Genomic DNA, 18,873 nt, shown 5'->3' with positions numbered 1-18,873 from the left:
TGAACTGGGTCTCAAAGTCCCATGAAAGAGACAGTTTTCAGGAGGGACTAGGAAGGGGCCCAGTTTCTTTTTTTACCTTCTTTATCCATTTCTCACAGCAAGAGGGCCCAGGAAGGAAACATAGCCTGTCTTCCTTAGTCCTGCTGAGAGCAGGGAAGGCCCAAATGTTAGGCATTCTGAGAGTATGCAAGAGAAGAGCTAGGTACACGACTGATCGTGAAGTCATCATTCTGCACATTCATCCATGTGAGATCATCAACAGGAAGTGCCCGGGGAGATCCAAAAGGCAACCTGGAGGTGCTTTGCTATTATTATTCATTTGCCAGGAAATCAGGCCCCATCCCCAATTTGACTCACAGTATTCCTTCACATCATTCATTCATCACAGTTTATAAATAGATATTGAGATACATATTTGATTAATGTCTGTTTCTCTCTCTCTCTTTCTCTGGTTAAATTGAGAGAGAGAGAGAGAGAGAGAGAGAGCAAGAGTGCCTCTCCTCACCATTATTTACATTCTGTCTCCCCCAGCATCCAGCACACTGTGTCTCCATCATAGTAAGTGTTCAGTTAATATTTGTTGAGCAAATGCACCAAACATAAATGCTACTAGCAAAGCTGAAGGCAAGAGTTTCGAAGTAGAGAGCCAAACTATCAGTCATCAGAGTTGGCAACACCATGAAAAATATTGTGACAGGTCCCTGCTTTGTACAGATTAACAAAAATAAATAAATAAATAAATAAATAAATAAAGGCATAATCATTATCACTCAGTTATGCAGCTTTCTATGATGATATATCAATTTAACAACGCAGCAGGAATCTGTTAGTTATAAAGCCAGAAGTTCCAATCTGGGCCATTAGCTTTTAATCACAAAGAAATGTAGAATATAAACTTTAATACTAACAACACTAACAGTGAACTTTTTGTGACAACATCTGCAAAATACACGTCTAGATTCAGAAAAACTAAAATTGCCATTTCATGGGATCCACCTATGGAATGTTGTAGAATTGTATCTGTTTGCCTATGTGCTCTTCGTGAACTCTGAAAATGTCTTTCTAAGTCAGAAATTGGGAGATGCAATTTTGTAAAGTCTATAACGCTACCTTGACGAGAAAATGAGGTATTCTTTACCACTGAAATGTCTAAATCCTGAGTCATTCCTTATTCATCTTCACAAGAAGGGAAGCTATTTTATACTAAAGAGATCAGGAGCAAGAGGGCACCTTCTCAATCATTTATTCCTCCTCTTTAATTACGAAACAGGTATGAGAATTCAGGAGCCATGAAATTAATTATTTTTGGAAAAGTATTTTGTTCAATTATTCAGTTCAGAGAATAAATGATTAAATGCTACCCATCCTCAATCTTCACAATTCTGAGGAAGTTTTCCTGTTTGTACCTGAGCCAATTAGAATTTAGCATGAAAACAAAATATCAACCAAGAACTCAACTTCCCAACTACTTAAGCTTCAAAGAAGAGCCATATTCACAGGCCTACACTAGCATGTTTCCCTTGAATTGGGACATAGTATTTGTAGAACAGAAATTCTAAATCTTATCTTTCACTTCTCATGATAATTAGGGCACATTTTACATAAGAGTACTGTTTTCTGTAATCACCTAAAACCCTGACCTGTACCTAGTGTAGCACAAGGCCGCTGAACTAAACAAACAATTTTGGCATCACTGCCTGTCCAAATAAACTGGCTACAATTTGTTCCAAAGGTATCCCAAAGCTATCTCTTACATTTTTCTATGGTTTCTTTCAATCGGTACCCTGCATTTTCTTCTTAATTTTCACTCCAGTTTCTTAACTGAGCAGATCCCTGCCACACTGCATTACACTTAAGAAAACAGTTAATTGTGCCCAGGTTTTCCCCTTTCTTATTGACCATGTGTATTTAATTTTTAAAGACAGTATGAAACAATGAGTATATAAACTGCATTGTTTCAGTTTAATACATCCTATCCATTACGCCCTCATCTTCAATCTGTTGTCGAGTGCGCCCAATCAACTTTCGCATCATACTCATTTATATAAGCAATTTCTGCAATTCAGTAACCTAAACGTTGCATTACCGTGGTAAGAGATATTTATTAAAGAGCAATGCATGCCTTAAACTGGTTCCTGACTCAGCTGCCACAGCAGGGCACTCACCTTCTTCCTCCTCCTCCTCTTCTTCTTCTCTTTGGCTGCTTGGGCTTGCTTGTGCTCCCAAACCAGGTTGGTCAGGTTGGCCACATACTCATCAGTCTGCTGTAAAAGGTAAGCTAAACGCCTGTCTTTCTTTTGATCAATCAGTTTTCTGTAGCCCTCTTCATCTTCGGCCTGTTAAGGAAAGAAGAGCGTGATTGGAGCATAACAGAAGTTTGCAAATGTCTTGTTCTGCTCAACCCTCCCTTCGACAGTCTGAACTCTGACTGGCGTTGACTGCAGCACATTGAGTGTTCCAGGCTACACGAGGCCTCGCACACAGGCAGGGACTGGGGGGAACAAGGGAGTGGGACGCCTATGTCGCAGGACACCAGAGTTCACGGCAAAGTCAAGATACGTAGCCACAGTGCTTACGTGGCATGACTGAGCACTTTCGAGTCAACTTTGTTCTTTTGTGATTCTTGAACGGCATAAAAAATGTTAAAATTTGACAATTCACTATCTGAAGTTTATTCTTAACTTTGTATTCTGGACATTTTCAAATATAATAAAAACTAGACAGAACAGAATAATCTCTCATGTAATCAACACCAAGCAACAAAAATAAACTTGTGACGATTCCTGCCTCATGACTACCCCTTCCTCAGACTCCTCCTCTCAATGCCCAAATGGACTGTCTCGGAGCAAATTCCAGACATGATATCCTTTCATCAAAAATATTTCAGTAAGTACTTCTAAATGCAAGAAATAAAATGAGCATTAAACAAATGACTTCTTATGCTTAAAAGCATTACGAACACTGCGGTTGACAAGGAAAGTCAAACTTGGAGGATTTTTGTCACAGATTGGCACTGTGTTATGGGCCTAGGTGACCGGGGACAAGTCATTTAGTACCTAAGTCTAATAAAACATATAAAATAATTCCTACTTTCCCATTAAGCAACATTATGAGGTTAAATGGAATAAAAACTCTGATGTACTCTGAGCCATTTCAAGAGAAATCTTTTTTATACATCTTAACAAAAGGACAGAGCAAAAAATATTTTCCCCGTGTGACACAGAATAAAAGGAAGACACTGCAAAATCTTTAGGAGGCACCTGCATCTTCCGTCCAGGCATGTCACTCCAGAATGTGCCCGCGTGACAGCAGTTTCATCGCCCAGTCTAGCTGCCGTCTGCCCCGTGGATGAGCGTGAACCTCAAATGCTATTATAACTCTAATTGCTTTTCGTTATGGTTGATCTCACTTGAAGAAAGAGTGATAAAGAACTTCAGTTTCTCTGTTATCTGTATATCCCATCATTTAATTGCAAAAATTAATGATTTGCAAATGCCTAATCATTAGTGTCAAACCAATCTGTTACTGAAGTTCTAATATAGTTTCACTTCAGTTAAATCAGACAAATTTGACTGCTTACTATAAAATGGCCTCCCTAGCTAGTTAGGAATTTCTTGGGTTATCTTCTTCCTCCCACAAAAAAAGAGCAGAAAGCAGGAGAAGATGGCAAGATTTAGTCACACCTGGACACAGAGCCTTTTAAAATATGGTGTTTACTCTCTGGGACCCAAAAAATTAATGGGGAAAAAAATGCAAACCATAATGCCAACTAGGAAGACTGTCACTTGGAATTTTTCCAGGACATAATTATGGGCTGAGGTAACTTTCTCTTCATGTACAACTCAGGAATCAGGTCCCAGATAGAATCTGCATGGCTCCTATCATTATAGATAACACAGACTTCTGTAAAATGTATGGCGTTCTATGAGGTCCAAGTCCCAAAAAAGCCCCCAAAAGAAAACAAACAGAACACAGGCCAATCATATGTACTAATCCCTTCTGTGTTATATAATCCATTAAAAAATAGTGCAAAAACAATAATCCCTGACTTGCCTTTGACAACACCCCAGCTATTAACAAAAAACATTTCAAAATTAACTTAAAAATCACTTTTTATACTGTTAGAGAAAGGTTTTTGCCATTAAAAAAAAGGACAAGAGCTTAAAAAAAAAAAAGGACCTCTTTAGATTCTATGACACAATGTAATGAGATATTTATTTTAAACAACCTATGCTGTTAGTCTCAAAGAAGCAATATTTTTAAAACTGCCATTTCCAGTCTTCCAGATCTGGTTATCAAAACTCCTGTGAGATATAGTACCTTCCTTTATGTGAGAAGCTATAATCCGAACAGCAATGCCCTGCTAGAAAATGGGAATACTATACCCATCGGGTGTACCCCAGATGTGTAGCATGCATTGTCTAGGAAAGAGAGGATGTTTGAACCCCATCTCCGTGAAGTTAAAGGAACATATTCATCCATTTGATACGGAGCTTTTACTCTCTCCTTCTACTACGGCATATTTTACATTCTCAATACAGGGAGTGAAAAAAAGCATTTTCCTGGGTTCTTGTAGCCCCAGATGTATAGCATGCATTGTCTAGGAAAGAGAGGATGTTTGAGCCCCTTCCCCATGAAGTTAAAGGAACGCATTCATACATTTCATAAGGAGCTTTTACTCTCTCCTTCTACTACAGCATATTTTACATTCTCAATACAGAGTGAAAAGAGCATTTTCCTGGGTTCTTTCAGGTGGACTCCTTACCATTAATCTGCGCATTCTCTCCTTTTCGATCCTCTCTGTCTCCTTCTTCTGCTCCCTCTCAGTGTTGGCGTGCCAAGTTGCCACTGCTTTGGAAAGCTTCTGGATCTTCCCAGCCACTGAGCGATGGTACTCCTTGAAATCTTTTGCATGTTGCAAAATACTGTTCAGGTATTCCTAAAGGATTCCAAGGGTGGGGGGAGAGAAGTATACTTCAAGTCTATTTCCCAATGCCCTTGAGGTTTCAGTGCAGTCCAAAAAAATTCTCAGTGAGCATTTAACAACAATGAAAGATGAGAAGCTGGGGAGTATTCTGGGATAGGTGCCTTGGTGTGTCTCCATAACTGAGGTGCGGGCTACAGGCTGGTGGGTAAGGTGACCCCCTCAAGGTTTATTTTGGAGCCAGCCTGTGGAAGAGAAGTCTCTGAGCTTTGAGGGTGAGGACATATGAATATGCAAAGATCAGAAATGAAGGGAAACACCTACAAAATGGCAAGGATAAAATTAAAAGCCAATTGTTCTCAAATAAACCTGAGGGAGACAAGTATTTCCAGTGAGAATTATGTTATAAAAGTAATATTTCTTCTGCTCTAAGTATCTTAGAATTGTAATTCAAGATTTCATAGGGAGCTAAAATCTCCACATGTAATGTGTATACTATTTTAAATAAAGGAGGAGAAAATGTACCCTTATTCACACCAAATCCAACATTTTAAAAATAAAACTAGACTAGGCACTAAACTGAGCACAAAAAGAAAAACTTAAGTTCTAAGATTATGACCCAAAATCAAATTTTACATCAAAGTATTTACAAACCCCTAGAGAGGAATATTTTTAAATTTTTGCCCCAGTAAAACCTCCAGTTGGGCCCATTTTTGCATGTGTTATAAAAATAACTTTTTGCTTTCTCCGTTCCTTTTCCAAGTTCCCCTGGATTTTGCTCTAGGAATCCCACCCAGTCAACAGCTTTCCAGTGGGATTATGAAGATGACACCTGATGTGAACTAAGAAAGTCCATTTACCTGGTTTTGGCCTAAGTTCCCTCGACTGCAAAATGGGTGGTCAGACTGTAAGCTCCAAGGAACATCTGTTCTGTGATGCCCCCATCACCCACCTATGGCACGTTTTACCAGCCAGTCTGACTCCACCTCGTTACTTAGTTGGACATGGCTGTCAAATGAGAAATGCACAGCCCAGGCCCAAGTACCTGGTGCTTCTGCCGGCGCTTCCTCTCCTGCTCAATCTTCTGCTGCTTCTCCAGTTTCTCCGTCATGCGGGCCTCCCTCAGGGTCTGGCGCTTGCTCCGCTTGTAGGCTTTGGAGTTGAGCGCCGTCTCCAGGGTCGTGTCCCGACGCATGCAGGCCACCACCTCCTGTCTCAGCTGTCAAGAGGAGAGCAGTTAGAGAGGGTCCCCAATAGGGGCCAGGTCCCTGACTCTTGCCTTTCTCTTGTTTCCATTGGCAGAATGAGGACTCTAGGGGTTTCTCAATCACAGTTGGCCTTTTAGTAATCGAAGGGGCTAAATCACACCAAATTTATGCGGTATTTTCAAAGATGGTATAACTTCTGTTTCCAAATAATTCTGGGGGAAAAAGCAATTACACCACTATAACAGTAAAAAAAATAAAGTAGAGATTGTTCTGGCCTTTAAATAAATTCCTTCATTCTATTTAATTATTCTAATGATACTACTTTATTAATAAGATTTAAAAATATTTTACTTTGTTTTAAATGCTATACTAACATGTTCCTCGTGTTTAAAGATTAACTTTAATGATGTTCTGCAAAAAGAATAAAAGGATTACTTCCTGTTCATGTACAATGGCAGCAGATACTCAAATAATGTTAATTCACAGTCTTATATAAAAAAATAGAAAATATTAGTTTTGGCTTCCTCCCACTTTTAACAATGATAGTCTTATAAGCTATTCAAAGTGTATATTAATCATAAACTTCTTTTAGATGATCATAAATATAAAAACTTATCCATACCATATGTTATATGGTGGTAGGGTGTGGGAACTGAAAATATACATTAAAATAATAATTCAATTGAATCTGAAATCAGCATTAATTATAGTTAATTTCATTGGTAAACTTCATAGATAATAGATTTTTTCAGTAATATCAAGCAAAAATCAGAGACTAATAAGAGTTTAGCATAAAGTTAATTTGAATATAATGTTATTCCTAAAAATGTACTTGGGTAATATTCTTTAAACAAAATTTTATCTAGTAGTTTATCAATACATTTAATGAAGTCACCTATAGGAAGGAATTGAATGAAACTGAGAGACCCACCCTTCCTTTCTTCCTTTCTTCCTTCCTTCCTTCCTTCCTTCCTCTTTCTCTCTCTCTCTTTCTTTCAATTTAAGCTCTAATCTACTCTCATGAATCTATGGCAAAGTAGCATCCATCCACACTGATGCCCTCCTTTGATATTATAGCAAATAAGGCAAATACTCCCAAGTTCATATGACAATAGCAAGTGAGGTGGCCTTGTGATTTTAATCACATCTTCCAACAGACAAAGTCATGCAACTCAATACTTCCAAACTACTTTCATTCATTAATAATTCATTTTGCATGCCCAACACCGTAACCAAACAAACCCATCCAACTGGTGACAAAGTGTTCCTTTTCCTGTTTGGCTAAATGAGGCAGCATGCAGACCAGGAGAGCTGTGCCTTTTGGGTCCATAAGACAAAACTTACCAAAGTAAAAATTATCTCTACTTCATTCCACTAGTTTCCTACAGGTTTAGCAATTCTAAAACAGACCATTATACTAGCTTTTATTAATAAGTGACTACTAGCTGGTACGGTAGATAATAATTCAGTGATCTACATAAGATGTAGGCCTGGCGTGATCAAATGCGCCAAACTTGTGTTGTGATGAACAATCAGCAGTTTCAAAACACAGATTTATGTGTTTCTATAAATGTTTCTATAATTTAGTAGAGTAGCTATCATCTTTGTTAAGAAATTTTCATGGTCATGACTAGGAGTATACATTTGTGTTTATAAAGAAACTCTGATCTACCACCTGACTGTTTTTCTTCGGAGTCATAAAGGCACACATGAGCAATCTCATTTGTTCTGAAGGTTTCACTCACAGTAGCAAATGCTGTAACTCCAATTTTGTAAACCATAGTGCAGAAGAAAAAAATGTCTCTGATATACAGAAGAGAAAAATAGAATAATAAGCAGTTCATCTTCATTACTTTTAGCTCTATGCTGCTGGTCTAAAAGATACAATATCTTACTAAGCTTGTATCTTCATAACAATATTGAACAGACTTAAGGAAACACACTGATCTCAAGCAATTACATTTCCTTCCTACATCTGAGATTTGCTGGGGAAAAGGTATTACCTGACGTTGGAAATTGAGTAACCGAAGTGCTTTCAGTTCCACGGTTGCTTTGGTTCGTAAATCTGGTGGCAAAGAGCCAGGCAGATTTTCCAGTTCTTGTATCCTGTGAGCTATGCGAGCCTGAAGTCTAAAGGAGATCATAAAATAGGGGCAGAAGAGGTGGAAATACTCATTATAGTTTAGTCTTAAATGATAAACAATAACATTAGGTTCAAGTTCATGGCAAAACCTATTCCAGACACTCATGGCTGATTTCTGACACCCAACTAGATTTTTCCGATGTTAAACAGAGAAAAGCTATCCTTGCATTAATGCAGACAGGTGTTGTATGTTGCTTAACACTCTGGTCTTGTACATAACCTTTCTCTAACACCCAGGAGAGAAGGCTCACGATACATGTAAGAGGAAAGTCAAGTGCCATTGCTCGCTCTGAACAGAGAGAAAATGAGAGGCAGGAAAATTTGACTTGCTCCCAAACGCCCAGCCAGCCGTAGTGCAGGGCTGCGGCAACAGTTTTCTTTCTAACTTCTGGTTCTGTCCTAAGGCAATGGGGCCATTTGCCCTCCTGGCCAAGATGCTGAGGATGACAGCCATTACAGCTGAGTGAACAAGAGCAGTCTTAGGTGCTGAGGCCACAGAAATTAGCCAACGCAAAACATTCAGAGAGGGAGAGTGCCCTGCCAACCACAGCCACTTCCTCTGTGAGCAATGCTTGCTGGAGAAAAAAAAGAAAAGGCAAATTAGGCATTTTTCAAAATCAGGTTTGGGCCAGCAGCAAATAGCTAAATAAACAGTATTTAAAACCTGAGTTTCTAGAAAAGGATTGCCAAGGATTCGCATTTTAGACACCATCAAAAATACAACTGCGGGTAGTTCTTCCCAATAGACTGCAAAAGACATCTACTTTCTTTATTCATCTGGGATACCATTACTGTTACCCATATAAACTCCTGGTTTTAGAGTTCACCTGGACCCTTTTCTTTCAAATAATTACAGGCCATTTAAATCTATTTTTAGAACAATCTCCTCCAAAATTTGGGGCAAAACTGTCTTGGAAGAGATTTCAACAAAGAAAGACTAGTGATAAGAAAGGCAGTACGTTAAATTAAGTTAACTCTAACAGCACCGAGTTAAGTACATTCAACTCACCATTTCATTTCTCCCTGTTATCTCACATACACACCCCCACAAAGTGTAACGGTGCTATGTCAATGAGGAGAAAAGAAGAGTTTGGCGATATTGAGAAGCATGTCAACTTCACGGGGCTAGCAAAGGAGGGACTCCAGATTGAACCTCCTTTGCCTGACACCAAAACCACTACAGGGTGATTAAAATATAACTTTCTAACTGAGAACATCACTGGGTCTCAACTACAAATGTTGACAATGTGTCTGTTAAAAATTAGTATTATGGTTTCGTCCACCTTTAAAATGATGTAGTATATCTTTATTAGTATGAAAAAGGAAAACCTGTGACTTAGATGCTGAAAAATAGCTTAAGATTTCGTATAGCCCAACTATCAAAATGACTGGGTTTTTTTTAAAAAACTTACAGTTGTTTGCTTTGGTAGAGAAATAAAATGTCCTCTTTTTCAAAATTTCAAAAATGATAGGAAAGGAAATGCACTGTGTTTCATTGACTTTACTTAAAAGGATATTATGACAGATTCCTACTTTATTTGGTATACATGTTATTAATTCTGATTTGCTGAATGATTTATCACCATAATGTGTTACTATAGTATTCTCATGCTTATCATTTCAACTATGCATATCAATACAATTGCACTATTAAATGGTTTAACCGTGCAATAGACTAAATATCTGTTAGTTCAAACAACAATAAAAAACTTTTACCATATTTCTCTTTGTGGTCAAATTGTTTAAACTCTCCCAACTTCTTCTACATTCCCTACAGTACGGATACTCATAAGATTATTATCATGTCTTTTTAAGAAATTTTCAGTGTCTGAAACAAACATCTACTTCATTTCTCCAGTTCAGTTTCTTAAATATTCACATCTCCAAATCTCCAAATTGGCACCAGATGATACATCTTAACAATTCAGACATTAAGAGAAAAACCTATTATGGATTTTTTTCCAAATATATAATATAAAGGAAAGAAACTAAACCAAAACAATCTCACTTTTGTGGAATGGGGCCATTATACAGGGAGAATTAAATATTATAGTGGGGCAAGGTGAGGGCCAACGACAGGGTCATTCTGCTTCCTTGGTCCTGGAGTCACTGCAGACCTTTCTTGTTTGAAAATTCCAGAGGCCGAACTATCCCTCAGCATTCTGGTTTACTTTCTTTGACAAAGTAGGTCAGGTGCTAAATTAAAGGAATAGCTGCTTTTTCCTTAATCTTCTAAAGGACTAAATAAATAATCTTAGGAGAGCTGGACTGCCAGTATAGAGATTAAATCACACTGCGCTGGGCGGGTGGGAGTTGGGGAGTGGCGAGGGGAAGGAAGGAGAGAGCGGGGTGGGGGGCGGTGGATGCAGCCTGGGCCGAATGGGGCACCGGAGTGGGTGAGGAGCTGCGGGGGACGGCGCACTCCTTCCCGCAATGACGGCTTCTCCAAGGGGCCTAGTAATTTGCCAGGGAATCTCAGATTCCCCAGCACAAAAGAATCTCCCTTTTATGAAAGGGAGGCAAGAAGTACAAAGTATAAACGTGCAAACTATAGGAGATGAGAAAGGGTAGTTTCCATAGGAAAATTACATGCATTCAATTCGGCACATGGGGAGTGGGGGTGGGGACAAAGGTACAGGCAGGGCTTCCTTAACACAGAAAATTTTATCTTTTTGTGGTGGTGGTTGTTAATAGAAATCTTCATTTTAAATAATGCTTCTCTCCAGACAATTTCATCTTCCTATCAATGGGATTCAGCAGGTAGTCCGATAAAGAGATTCAGGATTCTAAACTTCACGAAACAACAACAGATGCAATACTGCATGACTGCAGGAGACTCATTTAGTGTCCTCACGAGCACAGAAAATTGAAGCAGAATTAGGTCACTCAAGTTTTTCATACAGATTGAGCAGTAAATCAAGAGGGGTGACTGTTCTGGCAAGAAAAAGAGTTCCATTAAAGGCAACAGATATTTGTTCAGGTCCAGAGGAGAAGTTTATGATTCCTGTAGGAGAGTTATTTGAACAGAAAATGACACTGGTACATTTTGTTCCTTCAAGGAGCTGAGTGACACTTTAAAAAAAAAGAGAGAGGGAGACTGACTTTTTGTAACTCTGCTGATAAAGTGGCCCCTGGTAATTTTTGAGAAGGAATGGATACCAGGGAAGGCCAAAAAACCCCACAAAAAAACCAAAAAACCACAGACTATGTTTGCTTCCTGAAGCAAGGAGGATGCACTACTGTGTTCAAACTAAATTCTGATTTAATACTAAAGAGGACTCTTCCTTCAAATGTGAAATATATCTTCTATGCAAACATAAACATCCATGGAATTGGTTTACATGCTCACATGACAATGTCTGGAGCACTTTTGCCCAAAACATCTAACTCCAAATAGAAGCGCTGAAGTTGGGTGTATGGACTGGGCAAGGACAGGGTGCCGAAGGGGCCCGACCCACCCACACTGGGAGTCTCTCTCTGACACTGACTACAAAGAAAAGCAATAAAGCTCCATTGTACAAGAAAGGACCTAGTTTAAATGGGAAAACAGGGCTTTAAATGGAGATTTTATACAGATCTGAAGCAAAACATTCATATGCATAAACATATTTATGCTATTATTAAATAAAGCAGCAGCCAAGGGACTTAACATTAAAAAGTTAAGATTTTGCCCTGCCCAGCTTGGCTCAATTGGTTGGAGCATCGTCCCATGGACCGCGGGGTCGTGGGTTCCATTTCCAGTCCAGAAACACGCCGGGGGGTCGTAGGTTCAGTCACCAGTCAGGGGGTGTACAAGAGGCAACCGACTGATGTTTCCCTTTCTCATCAATGTTTCTCTCCCTCTCTCTTTCCCTTCCTTACCCTCTCTCTAAAATCAATAAGCATATCCTTGGGTAAGGATAAAAAAATTTTTAAAAATTAATATTCTGACAATTTTCTTTCAATTCTCATTGACAAGGTTAATGATATTAGTGATATTACAATGGTCGAAGAAATAAACATCTATTAAAGAATTTCTGACAGAGGATTTTGCTCACATAATGTTCAAAAAATTGTAAAAGACTTTTTTTTTAAGACCTTGCTCAAATCCTTGATCAGAAGGTAAAGATATATTGGACCTTCCAGTTATCAATGCTAAAGGCTAAGTAAGCTATTCTCTCAAAAAGAGGAAAACGGAAAAGTTTCTTAACTGTCTTTACAAGCGCCTAAGGGACTTAATCTAACCCTTTTTTAAGGGATAAATTTAACTAATCTCGGCAGGTGAACCATTTATCTTCATGTAGGCAGAGGCCAGCTCCTGCTCTATAAAGAAGATAAAAGATGTCCCTGCAGCTCAGCCAGTGCAAACCTGGGCTTCTTCTCAAGATGGCCCTGGGAAAATTCAGTCCAAAGAACCCACTAGCATTCTGGACTCAGGGTTGCCAGATCAATCATTTCAAAAGCCATGCAGTTTTACAAAAGAGGAGATATTTATCAAGTAATAATAATAATATGAAAAATAGCCATTCCACCACATTCTACAATGCGTATAGTTTAAAAGATACTGACAGATCCTTTTTTTTTTTTTTCTTTGCTACAGGAATAAAGGACAAAAGCTTTTCACACACTGGAATAGGCTAAGTCGTATTAATACTGTATACTTTGGGAGACCAGCCATTAGGATCAGTCACAAAAAAAAAAAAAAAAGGTGTTACAATGAGCTCAGTACAAGAAAGGTCTGCAATTAAAATTCTGGTGGAAACGATCAAGAAGAAAATTTAGGAGTCAGTAAAACGCACTTACACACGTGCGCGCACATACACACACACACACACACAAACACAACACAGGCTGAATGAAGAAAAAAACACAGATGAATTCCTAGGTGCAGGGAGTGTCTGTGATGTGATGAGGGAAACTCACAGGACTTAACAAAGGTACTGGCAGCTTCATACCGTTAAGGGATGAAAAATAAATGTTCCCTTGTAGGAGGTCAGAATTTTAGAGTAAACAATACTCTCTCTCCCATTTACTGTCTTTTTAAAAAAATACTTTTAACTTTTTATAGCAACATAAAGAAAGGACTGCATATAAACACTGTTTTTCTGTCCAAAAAAATATTTGCTAATATATAACCTTATAATACAGAGCAATTATTCACCCAATAAAACCTGCTTATCAACACTGAAATATCAATTGATGATGACCAATTCATGTATCTCTAGGGATACATGAAATGCTGGAAACAGCAACATAAAAGCTCTTAAGTAAGGATCAGCAATAATAATGAGACTACAGCTATACTCTCCATAAAGGAGCCTACGCATTGTTTACTAACATACTCTACAATTTTTAAACTCGAATTTTCTTTTAAATGAAATCATATTTGGCAAATAATAGTAATTGTTAATATGTCCTAAAAGTCTTTGTGTCATTTTTATCTCTCCCCACAAGAAATCCTCTAATACCCTCTTTTAACCAATGAGGAAGCTGAGTCACAGGAAAGAGACATAACTTGACCAAGGTAATAGTAGCTAGTAAGTGACAGAGCATGCTTTCTGTCTAATTCCAAAAACCACGATCTTAGCTCTGGTTTAATCTTGACTCGGTACTTCCTGGACTCTCTTTTTGGGTAACATTAACTATTTACATAAGGGTTCTGCCAACTCCTGCCAAATCCTGCCCACAGCCTGTTTTTGTAAATAAAGTTTTATTGGAACACAGCCAGCCCATTATTGTCTGTGGCTGCTTTCTCACTCCATGGGCAGAGCTGAGTAGTTGTGAAAGAGACCATATGGCCCTGTAAACGTAAAATATTTACTACCTGGCCCTTTACAGAAAAAATTTGCCAACCCCTGGTTGAGATAAACATGCCAATTCAGGTGACAGTTAAGTTTCTGGAGGAGGAGTTTCTAATAAGGACCCCATAGGAAGACACTTAGAGCGGGCTTACTCCTAAAGTTGGACCAAGGCATAGACCAAAAACAAGCAAACAAAAGAAAACGCATGAATTTAAACAAAAATATATTATATCAAGCTACAAAGTGTACTTTAGTCCCATTAGGTGTATCATTAACATGAAGGTCAGGCCACCAGAAAACGCTCAACATCCGACCCGCTCTCAGTCACCGTTCCAGGACAAGCTGACAAACTAGAGCCAGCACCGCATCCTCTACACGTGCGAGGACCACGTTCCCGGATCCATGGGAACTCCAGGCTGGGCTTGCGCCTCACACAGTGTGAGCCTGGCATGTCAAAGGAGTTCATTAAAGTCTTCTGATTAAATGAGTGAAAATCACAGTCCCGCCAACCTAGAGCCATAAGAGAGGTGCCCCCCACCCCCAATCCCAGTGGGAAACGAACTTCTCTGCAACTTTATTCTGCAATCATTCTCATAGCATGAGTTTCAGCCTCTGCAATTTCTCTTAGGCCTTTCCCTCGCCCCGAGAAAGAAACGCCCACAAGGCTAGGAGACACTGCGCCCACCCCGCAGGCTCTGTGGTCCTTGCAGGAACACGGCGGCTTCACGCATCCAGGGGCACGGTGCGTTACCTATATTCCCGCTCCTGCAGAATCTCCACGGGGTCCAGGCCTTGAGGTTTCTGAATGGGGCTGATCCGGCTCTGTTTCTGTTGCAGCTGCAGGATGGGCGAGGGCTGCCCGGGGGCGGGCTGCGGCACAGAGGGCCCGGGCACGGCGGCCGTGGGCGGCTGCGCGGCTGCGGGGGGCGCGGGCGAGGGCCGGCCGCTGGGCGCGGGCACTGGCAGCTTCTGCGGGGTGCTCGGGCCGCTCAGCTCCGGCCCGGGGCCTGTGGGACGAGAGCAACAAGAGCAGCGCGGCAGGTCATTGACCTGGGGCCACGCCAGGCCTGCCCACTGTCCCCTGGGGCCCAGTGAGGGGGTCAAGTAAATATCTCAAGAGAAAAAAAAAGGACGGAAGAAAAATGGAAAAGGAGGAAGGGGTAGAGAGGAAAGAGTGGGGGCAGGGAAGAGAAATAAAAAGATCTGGCCTCTATCTCTATAGGAAAGTGGCATCCACTAATTAACATTGCTGAAAATGGCCCCAAAATGACTCTTAACTAATAAACCCATTAAGGAATGGACTGCCAGACTTTATGTAGGTCTACAGTGGATTTTTTAAAAAGAATTGCAGGTGTATTCAGAGTTCAAAAAAGGGTATGACCTGAAAGTCAGATGCAATCTGGGTGTGGTCCTAGAATCAGAGTTTGCAAACTGCGGGCAAGCCCCTGTGGGCAGACCCCGGCTCCCACGTGAAGAGCCGGCTGTTAGCGCCAAGCTTCGCAGAGGCGGCCAGGCCTCTGATGTGGACTCGGGGCGGGGGGGCCCACATTTTTTGTTCATCACCTATAAAGTATATTTTACCCTAAGTTGGTGCATCTCAGAACTTCATTTTTTTTTTTTTTTTTTTTTACTACATATTAGGAAAAACAGTCCGTGTAGGGGAGAAAATCTGCTCATTCCACCTAATGAAAACTAGCAAGTATTAAAATTAAAGAGGGCATTTTTCTCATGTTATCAGAATAAAGCGATATGCACTCATCAGGCTTATCAAAACGTACTTAATAAGTTAATTGAAAGCAACTGTCCACATGAAACTCTAGGAGTTTCAGTTGATTGGTAAGTACGGACGGACCTAAGATAGGAAGTATTCCATCTTGCCTCCTCAGTGAATTTTAACTTCAAAATTATAAATAAAATTAGGGATGCCACCAGACAACTTAGTAAATTTTAAAAAGAAAATCTCTGTAAGCAAATGTTAAAACCCTTTTAGGCATTCTTTCGAGTTATTTTCTATATCTTTTCCAAGAAAAATTAAAATAATTAAATGGTAACAAAATCTATATACTTTAGAACGACTTAATAATTAACCATACAAAGACATACATTATGAAAAATTAAACACATTTATTCAATTTCCAGAAAATACTATTTAGAAATGGGCTTAAATGACAATGCACAGGTAGCTATAAGCAAACATTTTGAAAAGAGGAACGTGAAGAATTGATCAAATTGTTTAGGAAACTACAGTGCGCATGTGTGTGGTGTTATTGTCCTTTCTTTCTTCTTCTTTTGAAATTAGGGACAACTTTCCAAATTATACAGAGCTAGATAAGATTTCTTAAGGTAATCTATAGCCCTGATTCTGGGGTTGGTGAAAAATTCTTGAGGGAAAAATATATCTATTTTTATTTTTTATTTTAGACATTGTAAGTATACTATCATAATATAGTCTTTTCAGCTAAGTACATTCTTTTTTATGAATAAGAGGTCTTTTACATAATGCAGAGCTTTTCATAATGATTTATACTTAGAGTTTCTTTGACCCATATATACAAAATCAATTTCTAAACATTAAATCTCAGGATTGTTAAGTGTTAGAATGAGTTATGGAAGGACATTTTAGAATATTTTTTCCCCTGGAGGTCTTTAAAAACAGAGAGGAGACAGAGATTTCTAACATTAACTTTAACTTTCTGTGATTCTCTGAATCTCCTTAATAAGCTCAAGAAACTGGCAGAATTAAATATATTTGAGGACATGCTAAATAACAAAAATAAAACTACCACCTTTAATAAAAAAAGAAAATTTGGGTCTTACTGAGAAGATAGTATCATAATAATTACCTTAAATTCAGTTCTCAATTTTTTTTTCTCTTTGGAAAGTTTAAATAATTCATCAACAAAAGCTGTAACAGTAGAATAGTGTTACAAGTTTTGATTATTCTGGGCATTTTTTTCCTTTAGTATTATGGCCAGCAACTACCTATGCAGAAGCCTATGATGACTCCTTCAAGAATAGTCAAGTCAATATTTCTAAAAACCACATTTTATCAAAAATTAAAATAAAAAATAAAAAAAGCATCCAGATCATGTCTGACATCCCTGGTTCTAAATCTAGTCATTTTTAGCCTATGACTCTGAATTAAAGGGGATACATACATGGCTGGCCTTCTTTCATTGATAAATATAAAGATATTCTTATCTGGTTGATCAATCCTTGAAACTGAGAAGCAGAGAGAGAGACCAAAACATGGACTTACATATCCAAATCTCCCACTTAAATAGTACTACAATTTGTTATGAAGCAGGTCCATGTAAAGTGCCAAAAGAGCAGTTAAGTTTCACGTTAGCTCTATTGCCTGCTGGTTGTGTGGGCCTGAGCAAGTTACTCAACGCCATGCCCCTCAGTTTCCTCGTCTGTAGAATAAGGATAATAACAGTACCCACCTTAGAGGGTGGTAGGGAGGGTTCAAAGGGACAATGTGACTATGGGCTCAGCTCTCAGCTCTTGTCATGTTTACTGCCACCAAGGATACAAAGATAGAGAAGCCTAATTTAATTATTCAGCTTTATACAGACTCCATGGCAAAAGAAAGGTTTTTAGGAAATTCAGTGTTGTATTAGCTGGCAACTTTGGAAGTCCTCTTTTCTACAGCAAACTTCAGAATGTTTCTGCAGTTTAATATAACTCAACACAAATACTCAGATAAGTCGCCTTGCCATGTGCTTCCTGGGAATCTGCTATCAGAGTCACTTAAAAGTAAACTCCTTTCTTCACTAAGCACCGCAAATTCATTTACTGCGTGGGTCTATTTCCTACTCTGTCCAACAGAGTATATTTAAAAAGCTCTATTTACAGAGGCTGAGGAACTGAACACAGCTTGCCGCAATTAGAAACGCACAGAATGCCCAGAATGTCACTACCTATTCATTAGGTTTCATGCCTGTCCCTCAGGCAGCTTAGAGAGTTGAATTGCCTAACTGGATTTGCTATTGACAGAAGTCATCTCTACCACAGAAACTTGTGGTCTGCTAGATGATAAGGCAGACCCTGGTATCTTCAGGGGGAAAGCAAGTTACATTCTTTAGCTTATCTCCTACTCTCTCTCCAGTATAAACAATTTAGGTTTAATTGTCAGAGATACAAAATGCATCTGCTTTCCTTTCAGTCCCTACCCCAAGTGATGCTCTGACACTCCTGAAGGGCATCAGGGTGCAGCCGGGGCGGGGGGCGGGGAGTGGCGGGGGGTAGTCTTTACTGGATGCACCTCATGCCTGATTTTGAGAAACAGGAAAACAAACTCATTAAAGCACCTAAGTCTCACATGTACAGAATTTCTGTGCATTCAGAGTTCCCAATTTGCATTCTGGAACATAAGGATATTTATGCAAATAACAATTCTGTGCATTAAATAAGGATTTAAATGGTTTCCATGGATTAAAAGAAGAAATGTAATAGAGTGCGCTTAGACTGAACACACCAAGGAACTTTAGATAACTAAAAAGTCAGGGTAAGTGGGAGGGAGCCAGCACTGAAGAAACCTAGCAATAAAACTTTTACTTTTTACCACTAAGTCCTTCCTGCTCCCCCTTGAAACCCAAACCTTTTTCAGTTCCTCTTTTAATTTAACTTTCTAAAAGGAAAAATGAATCAAAATGAAAAGAAAAATGATAGGTTTGATTTGAATGGAGCCCAGAACAGGACCAGAGAGCTATTTGTTCGGTGTGCAATTCCTCCAGTCAAACTGCAATTCTCTGGTGGTTGCTATGATGATGTCAATTTTCGTGATTTATAACTTTGGGGCAGGTTGGAGGCAGA

The 18,873-nt window shown here is 39.2% G+C and overlaps 1 protein-coding gene across 6 annotated transcripts in view; it reads right to left on the bottom strand.

Annotated features, from left to right (window-relative positions):
* The window catches only part of SMARCA2 (SWI/SNF related, matrix associated, actin dependent regulator of chromatin, subfamily a, member 2), a 160,178-nt gene that overhangs the window by 114,389 nt on the left and 26,916 nt on the right, over nt 1-18,873 (bottom strand). For all 6 annotated transcript variants that reach the window (XM_054583062.1, XM_054583067.1, XM_054583065.1 and 3 more), the window contains 5 exons: nt 14,807-15,062; nt 8,136-8,262; nt 5,970-6,143; nt 4,766-4,939; nt 2,166-2,336 (listed from right to left, as the gene is read on the bottom strand). In XM_054583062.1, coding sequence (XP_054439037.1) covers nt 2,166-2,336; nt 4,766-4,939; nt 5,970-6,143; nt 8,136-8,262; nt 14,807-15,062 — 902 coding nt within the window. The remainder of the gene's footprint in view (nt 1-2,165; nt 2,337-4,765; nt 4,940-5,969; nt 6,144-8,135; nt 8,263-14,806; nt 15,063-18,873) is intronic.

Source organism: Pteronotus mesoamericanus, unplaced genomic scaffold (genome assembly GCF_021234165.1).
Source record: "Pteronotus mesoamericanus isolate MK-2021 breed Mesoamerican mustached bat unplaced genomic scaffold, CSHL_Meso_final contig_73, whole genome shotgun sequence".
NCBI lineage: Eukaryota > Metazoa > Chordata > Mammalia > Chiroptera > Mormoopidae > Pteronotus > Pteronotus mesoamericanus.
This window is presented reverse-complemented; position numbering and strand designations above follow the sequence as displayed.